General features: G+C 41.5%; 1 protein-coding gene across 1 annotated transcript in view; it reads left to right on the top strand.

Annotated features, from left to right (window-relative positions):
• Positions 1-11,434, top strand: part of LOC122071055 (putative ubiquitin-conjugating enzyme E2 38) — a 31,356-nt gene that overhangs the window by 16,881 nt on the left and 3,041 nt on the right. The window contains exons 6-7 of the mRNA XM_042635320.1: positions 5,793-5,932; positions 6,194-6,505. Coding sequence (XP_042491254.1) covers positions 5,793-5,932; positions 6,194-6,505 — 452 coding nt within the window. The remainder of the gene's footprint in view (positions 1-5,792; positions 5,933-6,193; positions 6,506-11,434) is intronic.

The following is an 11,434-nucleotide window of genomic DNA, read 5'->3' as shown; positions in this document are numbered from 1 at the left end:
ATGTCAATCTTGAGAAGCGCCACAGGAGAGTGGGATTTACAATCAAAGCCACAATCAATCTCATGACAGAGGATGATGTTGTCCACAATACTCCCTGTAATGAAGGTAGATTGGTTGGGGCTAACAAGAGAATCAATAACTTTTTAGATCTTGTTTGCTAGGATTTTTGCAATGAATTTAAAAAGAAAATTACAAAGAGAGATGGGTCTGAAGTCGTTCATTGCAACCACACCTTCCTTTTTGGGGATGAGGCAGAGGAAGGTATGGTTAATCCCAGAAATTTGATTTGGGTTATAGAAAAAGCTATGAATCGCCAAGATGAGGTCATTGCGGATGATGTTCCAACAGGTAGAGAAGAAGCCCATGCTGAAAGCATCAGGGCCAGGACTTGTTGGCTTTGTGGGAGAGGATGGCCGAGAGAATTTCTTCCTCATTGGGGATAGATTGGAGGAAGGGGATGAGGTCATCCAGGACGAATTTATTGAGAAGATTGGGGGGGATGGTGGGGGGAGGGTGGGGGGATGTAGGATTGAAGAGTCTCTGGAAATGAGAGACCACTTCATCCTTCATAAGATCAAGAGAATAGAGATCAATCCCAAAAGAAGAAATGAGCATAGGAATGGTATTAGCATTGTTCCTAGCTTTGAGAGACCGATGGAAGTACACTGAGTTGGAGTCCCCTAGGGCAAGCCAGCTGATGCAGGCTTTTTGATGAAGAATGGATTCTTCTTGATCCAGCAGCAAGGACAACTCTGAGGCAGCAGATTTTTCATCCTCAGCCAAGATAGGGTTGAGAAGGTCCAGTTGGAGTCTGGATTGGATGGAGTGGAGTTTGTCTCTACTTTCAGAGACCCTGGTGGAAATGTTCCCAAAGATGGAGGAGTTCCAAAGTTTGAGGTGGCTTTAACATTTTTGTGCTTTCTTGCAAAAGCAAGGAGAGGAGATAGAGAGCGGGGGTGGGGATATTCCAAGGATTAAGGATTAAGGCATGGAAACTAGGATGGGAAGTCCACATGTCAAAGAATTTAAAAAGCTTGGGACCAAAAGATCTGAAGGGGACAACATGAATGGAAATGGGGCAATGATCAGAAACACCAGGTTGGCCAAAACAGACATGAGATGAAAGAAAGAAATCTAGCCAGCTTTCATTAACGAGAACCCTATCAAGTTTGCCGGCCACCCGATGAACCCCAGATCATCTATTATGCCAAGTTAACTTATCATGTTGAGGTCATCAATGCAATCATTAAAAGAATCAACAACCTGAAGATCTATGGGGTTTCCTTCAAATTTTTCATGGGTGAAGCGGATTACATTAAAGTCTCCAGCAATACCCCAAGGGATGGAGCTAAAGGAGGGAGCAAGGGAAAGGAGATCAACCCACAAAGGAAGGCTGAGGGGAGCCCTATTGTGGACATAGACAACAGAGAGCAAACAGATGAAGGGACTAGAGTGGTGGGAGATGGAGATGTGCATGACTTGTGCAGAGGCAAAGAGACAGGTGATGGACAAGAAGGAGGGGTCCTGAAGGATCCAAATTCTACCATTCAGGCTATGAGTAATTAGACTCAACAGACCAATGGGGGGCAATAGAAGAGGCAATCCGACTGGCATTGGCCTCTTGAACATAAGTTTTGAGAAGACAACAGAGATTGGGCTTGGAGGAGCGGATAAGGGATCTAATTTTAGCTTGTTTTGCCGTGGAATTGAGACCTCGGACATTCCATATTGTCCAAGGAATCATTGGGAACTGAGGGTGGGGGGCAATGGATGCTTGGAGGAGCCACAGGGAGTTTTAGGAATGGGAGGGGGTAGGGTTGGGGGGTGTCTGCGGTTGTATCCAATAACCGTGGAGGCAGTAGAGTAAAGAGAATTGGATGAGGACATAGAGGAGGGGGCTTTTTCTTATGTTTTTTGGTGGTGGATATGGCAGGGGTAGAGCTATTACTGATAACCTGGGTAGTAGACAAAATGGAACCATCAGGGATCTCAACCAGAGTACCAGCCGGGATTGGAAGCCTTGGAACACTTTCAATCAAGGTTCCAATATAGTATAGTTCATCTTCAGCAGTAAGAGATGTCTTTAATGGCCTGTTGGAGCCAGTAGTCTTGCAATGATCAGAGATGTCTTCAATGGCCTGTCAAAGAGGATGACATGAGATCAATTGGTCGGTCCGGGTTGAGTCGGTTTCGGTGTGGGAAAGCTGAAACCAAAACCGAACCAATAAGGAAATTCCGGTTTGGGTTTGGTTTCGGTTTCGGTTTCGGTTTCGGTGTGGTTTGGTTTCGGTTTGTCTTCAGTTTCTTAAATCGATTTGTAGCCGGGTTGGTTTTGGTTTTTGGTCCAGTTTGGATTCGACTTTCCATACAAATGTATACAAAACTATGCAAATTTTGATTTTTTTAATGAATTTGGAGTGTTTCGGTTTCTTACCGGTTTGGTTTCAGTTTCGGTCCGGGTTTTGAGCCGGTTTCGGTTTGGTTTCGGGTTCATCCGGTTTTCGGTGCGATTTTTGTTTGGTTTTGGGGTTGCAATACTCCCAACCGAACTGAACCGAATCGAACCAATAAGGCTTTGGTTCAGTTCCGTTCGGTCCGTGTTATCGGTTTGGTCCGGCCAGTTTTACCGGTTCGGTTTAGGAATTGACACCCCTAGGATGGGGGATGGAAGTGACATGTTGTTTGGACAAATGGGTCGGGTTGTATAGGTTACCAGGGTAAAGGGGGTGGTCGGGTGGGGATTTTGAAAATTTGTTTAGGAGGTCGATTGGAAGGAATTGGTTCAAGGCATAGTTCTTAAGGTGGTAAGGCGACGAAGGCGTCTGAGGGTCTTTCGGAGCACCTTAGCGACAAGGTGGGCATAAAGCGTCTCCTTATTGACTAAAGCGTTCTTGCGTAATTTTTTTATAAAACCAATCTATTTGACTCAAATCCTATTACTCATATGTTAAATAAATATTAAAGGTTCATATTCATACCAATGTAAGATATTCATCAAGAAAACAAATCAATAAAGTGATAAACTAAGTTCATCTTCATCAATCATCAATCATCAATCATCAATCATCAATCATCAATTGTCATAACATATTAACATATAATATAAATATATAATTATGAAACAAAATTATAAATATAAAGAAAAGAAGACATAAAAAATACAAGTATTTATTATACTTACCTCTATGATGCCAAAATGAGTGCCTAATTCCTAAGGTCATCCAATATATCTCTACTCCTGTCAAGGAAGAATGAAGCTCACCACTGCCGGAGCAAAATGGTCGCCTAGATCAGTGGTTCTTCCTTGTTCCTTGATTCCTTCTCAAAGCCCTTTCTTAAAACCCTTGACAAAATCCAAACCCTGTTTGTGAATCGTGTTTTTGTTTTGTTGGTTTTGGTTATTTTTGGTGGAGTAAAGCTGATCCCGTACATCTCAAGTGTTAACACAATCATACACCTACCAATAAACAATCTATATTTGGAATCTTCATCAAGTAATATTAAAATGTGTTTAAAAAAAAAAAACCCATAAGGCGCCACTTCATGTAAGGCAGAGCACTACGTTACCATCTCTAGACCGCATCTTGGCGCTGGTAAGGCGACGCCTCAGCAGCGCCTTAAAAACTATGGTTCAAGGGAATGAATGGCGGTTCAGAGATGGTTTGGTTCGCCTGGGTTGGTTTAGTAGAGTATGGATTAATTGGTGAGGAAGAGGTTGGTTTAAAGAGGGTGGAATAAGGTTAGGGTTAAAAGAGGGAGGATTCGAAGGAAGAGAAGAAGAGGTTGGGAGAGGAAGCAGAGTTGGAAGTGAGTTAATGTTTGAAAGGTTAGATGGAGTCAGAGGAAGCGTCTGACCAGCCAAGCTATCCAGAGGAAGAGAACTAGAAATGGGAAGAATAGGCTGAGTTTTCTCAGCAAATGGTAAAGGCAGCGCACAATTGTGTGGAACTTCAGAGATTGTGTCATGCTCATCAATCAACTCAAGGATCGAGAACTGGTTTTGACCATCGGGCAAAGTCGTCTCCAGCAGACCAAAGGTCTGAAGGTTTTGATTCTTCGCCGGAATCTGTCCTGCATCAAGATCGTGGTTCTGAGACTGTTTTCTTTTGCTTTTCCGGCTACGTTTGAAGAGCTGAACATGAAAAGCTTCGTCTTGAGGGGGCTCACCTTCAAGATCAGACGAGGAGGAATTTCGTTGATCTTTTTGAAGAGGCTGACTCACCGTAGCTATGGATTTGGTACAAAGAGATGTCCGGTGACCAAAACACTTGCAGAGGGAACAAATAGGGGGAACCCAGTCATAGTTAATTGGTTGAACGAGTGACCTTCACCGTCAATGATTGTGATCGACGAAGGGAGGGCATCACCAGCTTGAACTTCAATATAGACCCTTGCAAACGACAGCCGATCCATGGCTTTGGTTCTTTTGTCAGAGTACAATGGCTCTCCTATAAGCGAGCTTACAATACTTAGACCCTTGACGCACCAAAAGTGAAGAGGCAGATTTGGAAATGTGACCCACAATGGAATAGATGAAGGTTCAGTCCTGTTGAAGGTTGTGAATTCATCCCAGTTTCTTAGAAAGATCGGTTTCTTCCCTACATACCAGGGATCACCATCAATGGCTGTAGCCTTATCAGCTTCAGAGTCAAATTTGAAGATGAATGTACCATTATCGAGCATGAATGTTGACAGATAGCAGATTGGCTTCCATTGAGAAGAGAGGGAGGACTTCACAATGGAGAAGGGCGGACGGCTGCCAAGAAAGTTACCAACAATACAGTTCTTCCATTTCTGAATCTCCGGTTCCAGAAGCCCAGGCAGCAGAGACCAACAAGGGCAGAGTTAAGAGTAGTCGGGGGGTGATAGTGAAGAGTATGGCCAGTGGAAGGGGGGAAAGAGGAGGGCGAGGCAGCAGGGGGAGAGGGGGTAGTAACAAGAGAGGACCAGGTTCTCTGTTCTGGGGATGGTTGTTCTGGAGGAAGAGGGGGGGGGGGAGGATGGAGGAAGGTTTAGGCTTGGTTGGAGAGAGACAGGGAAGGGAAGGGAGGTATCGGCAGGGTTAGGATGGTCACTGGCGGAGGAGGGCATAGTTGGAGAGTTACGGCATTAGGGGGAGAGTTCGGGGAATGGAGGGCTGCTGTTTGTTCTTATTTTAAGTGACTATTAGTAATATATAACAATGATAATTTTGTATTATTATGCTTATATGCAACATAGAAGTCGTATCAATGCAATATGATATAATTATGCTAGTAATGACCTAATATGAGGAAACCAATATATAATAAAAATGATAGAATTTAATATAAGCATATTCATCAAAATACAAATAATAAACATAAATCAACGTAATCTTGTGCAGTGTCAACAAGGCGTGTTGTCTCCTTAGACCCAAGAAAGAGCTTGGATGCCTAGGAAACTCCTAGGTGATGCCTTGACAACTATGGAGGTAATAATTTTTGTATTTGTAATAAGAAAGAAAAATAGTAGTCCACCTGTACAGATTTTTCAATTGGGGCGTTTCGGGTTTGAGTACTTATTCAATTTCGTGATTTGTGGCTAGTGCCACAAAAAAATAATAAAATACAAGTAAGAAATGAGAATTTTTTTTTTTTTTCAAAGACTTGCCTTACAGCTATCGGACCATTGCGTGGGCATGCCAATTTAGACATAAATTAGTTGGTTCTGCCATGTCTCTGTGACTATTGTTGGTGGAACAACTTGTTCTTACTCCTTTTAAGGTTTTCCTGTCAACTCACTTCTTTGTTTTCTCTTTTCAATGCTGACAGATACTATATTTGTGAGAGTTTGTGAAGAGAGGATGGATCTTTTGAGGGCTGTTATTGTTGGGGCTGCTGGCACTCCCTATCATGATGGCCTGTTCTTTTTTGATGTTCTCTTTCCTTCAAATTATCCTAATGTTCCACCGGTATGTGCTTGATGGTATTGTGATTATTTAGTCATTCTTATAATATACTAATTAGACTTAGGAAGTGGGCGAGCCTATGGCACAACAGTTATGCACTACTGCAACATGTTGGTCACAGGTTTAAAACTTGGAAACAGGCTCTTCTGCGAAGCAGGGGTTAAGGCGATGTACACTTGCCCCTCCCAGACCCTGCAGTAGCGGGAGCCTTGTGCACTGGCTTGCTCTTTTTAACTAATTGGACTTGGGAATTCTTCCTGCCAGCTAGTACACTACCATTCTGGGGGACTTCGACTGAATCCAAACTTGTACAAATGCGGGAAAGTCTGTCTCAGTCTTTTGAACACATGGACTGGTAATGCAGACCAGATGTGGATCCCCGGAAAATCAACCATGTTACAAGTCTTGGTGTCCATCCAAGCTTTGGTTCTGAATACAGAACCCTACTTTAATGAACCTGGATATGAAAAGAGCCGTGGACAGGCAGCTGGTGACATGCATTCGCAGCAATACAGTGAAGAAGCATTTATCTTGTCGTGTAGGACAATGCTTTACTTGCTAAACAGGCCACCGAAGGTAACTATCTTGCTCAATCTTTTTTTTTTTTTTTATGTTATGAGTAATTTTTTTGGCACCAGTCAAGGTAACTCTGTCTAGTAACCTGCATGCTCTTGGTGGTATGATGGATTCTTCTGATGGGATTCTAAATCACCTAAACGTTAGGGATCAGAATTCCCTGTAAACCAGAATCAGAGTAGGAACCAAATCCAGTTTTCAAGAGAAATCCAATTGACCAAAATCAGAAACTCAAATATGGGTGCATTTATGATCGAATGTTTTTTAACAAGCGAGAACAGAATATCGAACTTTCTAGAATAATCTGAGTGTTTAGATCAGATTATTTAGATTTGAGATCTGATAAAATCCTAGTGGATTAAGGGAACTCGAGGACAGAAGCAGATTTAGAATTCTATTCCACAAAATAAGCAACTAAAACATAATTATTTAGAAGATCAAAGTATGCTGGAATATTTGTAACAATCGCATGAACCAAAATCTGGAATCAGATTTCAGAAAAGCAACTCTGAATTCAGAAATTGAACAAGCATACTAGGGCTAGGAATCTTCTGAAGTTGATCGATTTTCACATTATACTGATATTCAGAATAGAAATTAGAAGTAGAATTGATGCACTACCAGATCAGCATAGGAGGAGAACGAACCAGCCCAACTAGCCCCCACAGTTTAGCTAAAACCAGTCCATATTGGGCCCATATTCTATCCATGATATGGCCTATGCATGGAGTAGATTGGATTATGAGTTTGGGCCCCCATGTGACTTGAGTGGAGTGGTGTTCTTCTAAAAGATGCTTGCTGGCATAGTTGCTAAGGTGCCTTGGTGTCCAGGCGGTTTGCCTGGGGCATTGGCGACAGTCGCCTTGTTGCATTGCATGTCGCCTTGTGTTTTGACACTTATTTATGCTAAATATCATTTAAGTAAATTTTTTCATTACTGAAGATATTATTCGTAAATAAGTAAATACACCCTATTTGAATCCAATAAAAATACTTTAAAAACCAAATTCCAAAAGGATAAAAAGTCAACCTCCTAGTCCAAGAACAAAAACTGGATTTTGGTTATAGGGGCGATTTTCAACTTTTAAATCCTGGGGTTTTTCTCAATTATGAAAATTTTATAAATCCTATCATGTTAAAACATTGCTAAAACCAAAAGGCTGGTAAAATAATCTTTTGCTTTGATATCCATAAAATTATTTCCATTCAGACTATTTAACAGTATTCGCGCACTTTAAAATAAGTTTGACCGGAGCATAACTTTGTCATTACAACTCAGATTTTAGTAATCTTTGACTTGTTGGAAAACTAGTTTTGTGTTATAACTAATACAAAAAGTCTCATGTAAAAATAAAATCATTTGACCACTCAAACTTATTATAGAATAGGAGCATTTCTTTAAATGTTGATTTTTTATAACTTAATATGAATTATTATTTTTTTTTTATGATTTGATGTGGCTAAATATTGATTTTTAATGATTTGATGTGGCTTAATGTTGATTTTTTATAATACAAGGTATATATAACTTACTAAATAATGTTAGAAAATAGGAAAAATAAAAAATAATACTTGGTTGCCTTGTTCACCTTAAAGCGGACGCCTTCTCGCCTAAGCACTTAGACAACCCTCCACCGCCTTGGTTTGCCTTGGTGCCGTGACAACTATGCTTCTTGGAGTATTATATTAGATTTGCTACTTAGTTTTTTTTTCCCCTTGTGGGAGGCTTAGGCTTTGTACTGTGACGATTCTGTTTTTTTAAACTTGATCCTGGGTCTGTCACATTTTTTTGCATTTCTTTTTTTAGGAGTGATTTTGCGTCTTAAATGCTGTATGGTAACCTAAAAAAAATTGATTTTGGAATTTGGAAGAAACAGAAACCTATATGGTTCGCTCTTAACAGAATCGTTTCTGTTAGAAACCAATATTTACATAACATGCCATCTTCACTATGAAAAGGTCATGAAGAAAAACTTTCACCAAATTCATCTACTACAGGGCAAGTGTTGTTTCATTTTTCTTTAAATTTGGTGAAATTCAAAAACCAATAACCGAAGAGATAATATTTCATTAAATTTTCTTTCCCCAAATAAAAAATCCTGCTTGCATTAGTGTATGCCTGTAGAGACTGGGGAAGCGATAAGCTGGACTTGCAAGTGCTTGCTATTCATCTCATCTCACATGCACACACAGAGTGTGACATAGGACAAGAAAACGAATGGTTGGGAGAGTTTGTTTCCGTTTTTATAATTATGGTCCCCGAGTTTGAGGGCAACACAACTTCAATTTCAACTTCCAGCAAGATTTGATTAAATTAAAAAACAAACTTATCAAGCATTAGAAAGCCTATTCTTTGCAAAAACGGAATATTGGGGAAATCTTCTTTACTATTTTGCGAGGAGATCACAGACAACAATACAATCATAAAAGCTGTATGTGGAAATTACCAGCACTTCTGCTTGAGGGTTTGAGGGGGTCTTTTGAACGAATGAAATCTCAAGCGAAGGTAGAGGTGAACAAGCACATGGGGTATAGAAGTCAAAGAACCTTGTCCTCTCTTCCCCGGTGTCTTGGATGGATGGGGGGAGGGAGGATCAGATGTCAGCAAGTGGGGAGGTGAGATGGGAGGAGACCATCCTCCGGGGGAGAGGATGGAGGCGACCAGGCATGTTCTGGGAAAACTAGAGGACTAATTAAAGGAGGATAGCAGAGGGATGCCAAGGCTCCAACCGAAGATGGGTGGAGGAGCCATTGCCAACAGAGTAGGAGATGGCTCCAAGAGCAGAAGGCGTGGAGCTAATAATTTTGCGCCAAATCCAAGAAGCTTCACAAGAAGGGGAGGCAGTCCAGAGAGTATCATGCTTAAGAGGGGAGGAGTAGACCCACGAGACCCATATATTGCGATGCTTTGAGGAAATTTTCCAAATAAGCTTCAGGATGCCCATGAAGTTGACATCTTTGATTTGCCTCAAGCCTAGGCCACCTTTAGCTTTGGGACGACAAACTTTAGACCAGCTCATGGGGTGAAGAAATTTCGAGGATTCTGTTCCTTTCTAGAGGAAGGAGTAGAGGAGGGAGTCAATGGCTTTAGAGGTGGCAGTGGGGAGGACAAAGATGCCATACCAATAGAGATACAAAGATTGGAGAATTGTTTTGTTGAGAACCAGACGGCCAACATAGGAAAGAAGCCTACCTTTCTAAAGCTGAAGCCTTTTCCTCTGAGAATCAAGGATGGGAGAAGAGCCTAGAGGAGATGAGGGGGAGACCCAGATATTTAATCGGGAGGGAGCCAAGGTAGAAGCCAGAGATTGCAAGGATTTGGGCTCAGCAGGCATCAGAAACACCAGAAAGAAATAGATTGGATTTGAGGAGGTTGATGCGAAGGCTAGAGAGGGATTCAAAGAGATGGAGAGATGACATAATGTTGGTGATGGAGTAGGGATTAGCTTTTCAGAAGATCAGGAGGTCATCAACAAAGCGAGGTTAGCATGAGAGCTTTACATTTGGGGATAGGAAAGATGAGATGCTGGTGGGCGGAGGATTGGATGGAACGAGAGAGAACCTCAAGGGCCAGTGAGAAAATGAAGGGGGAGAGAGGGAACTGTGGCGAATGCCCACATAGGAAAAGAAATACCCCCCAGGGTTGCCGTTGATCAGAATGGAGAAGCGGGGAGTGGAAATTCAGAAATGAGTCCAATGGAAAAAGTAGGGGGGGGGGGAAGACATCTGTAACAAGACTCTGGAGATGATATCCCAGCGGATTGAGTTGAAAGCTTTGTGGATGTCAGTTTTGAGGAGAACAGAAGAGTGAGACTTGCGGTCAAAACCTCTAACAATCTCGTGGCACAGAATGATGTGTCCTAGGTTGGATATTGTTATTGGATTGGGAAAAATAGTAAAATATTCACTTTTTTAATGAAAAGTAGGGGTAGAACTGACCAATCTAGATCAGTATCGTATCGGTATTGGTATCGGCGGAGACCAATTCCGATCCAATTCTCAAGATTTCAACCCCTCATTTGAAGGGAGTGGTAAAACAGTAAATTATGAGAAATCTTAAAGGCTCTTGTTAGTAACTAGGGGAAGGAATACAAGATGATTAAATAGACTTGGAAGGAAATAAATTAAAGGGCTATGTGAGGATAAAGACATGGGGGAGGGGTATAAATTGAAATTGAGATAATAAAATAAAGAAACAACATATTGTGGAGGGACTCCTACCTCCAGAGTCCCAGACACAACCGGAGGCAGAAATCAGCAGCAAAAGAAAGAAGGAACTGCCCTTGTAGGTTCTGCTTGACCTGGGATTTTAGGTCTAGGTTGGTAGCACATAGATCCTATTTGGATTAGGCAACAGCAGTCCCGGAGATCAAGTTTTTTTTTAAATAAAATATGACAAATGGTTTTTTATGGTAGTCTTAGAACCAGTCTGTTTGCACCTTGTTTTTCATGTTAGAGGAACTGGATGGGGACAGGGACGAGGGTTGGAATCGTCTGAAGGTAGGACCTTCTACCAAAAGATGGAGCTAATCCAACTCACAACTTGAGGGACTGTTGCTAGAACAGAGGTGAACCAGAAAACTTTTGGGGAGGAGATGTAGATAAAGAAGACGGAAGATCTGTATGGAAGAGTGAAGAGAAGAAAGTTGGGGGGAACTCACAGCCACTGCTTTGCACACAGCACATGCAAGCTTTAAACAGACTTAATATTCCATTATTCATTCATCTACTAATTGTGTTGGTTAAATCTATATACATAAGAAAAGTTCCAACTATAATTGAAAACTCAATCAATATAGGAGAAACTAAAATAAAACAGGAAACTTAAAACAACTACATAGGTTTTTCCCAAAAAATAAGAAGGTTACAATGAAGGGCGTACCCGGTGCATGTGGCTTCCATATGTGTGAGGTCCCGGGGGGGGGGGGG

Source organism: Macadamia integrifolia, unplaced genomic scaffold (assembly GCF_013358625.1).
Source record: "Macadamia integrifolia cultivar HAES 741 unplaced genomic scaffold, SCU_Mint_v3 scaffold_180A, whole genome shotgun sequence".
NCBI lineage: Eukaryota > Viridiplantae > Streptophyta > Magnoliopsida > Proteales > Proteaceae > Macadamia > Macadamia integrifolia.
This window is presented reverse-complemented; position numbering and strand designations above follow the sequence as displayed.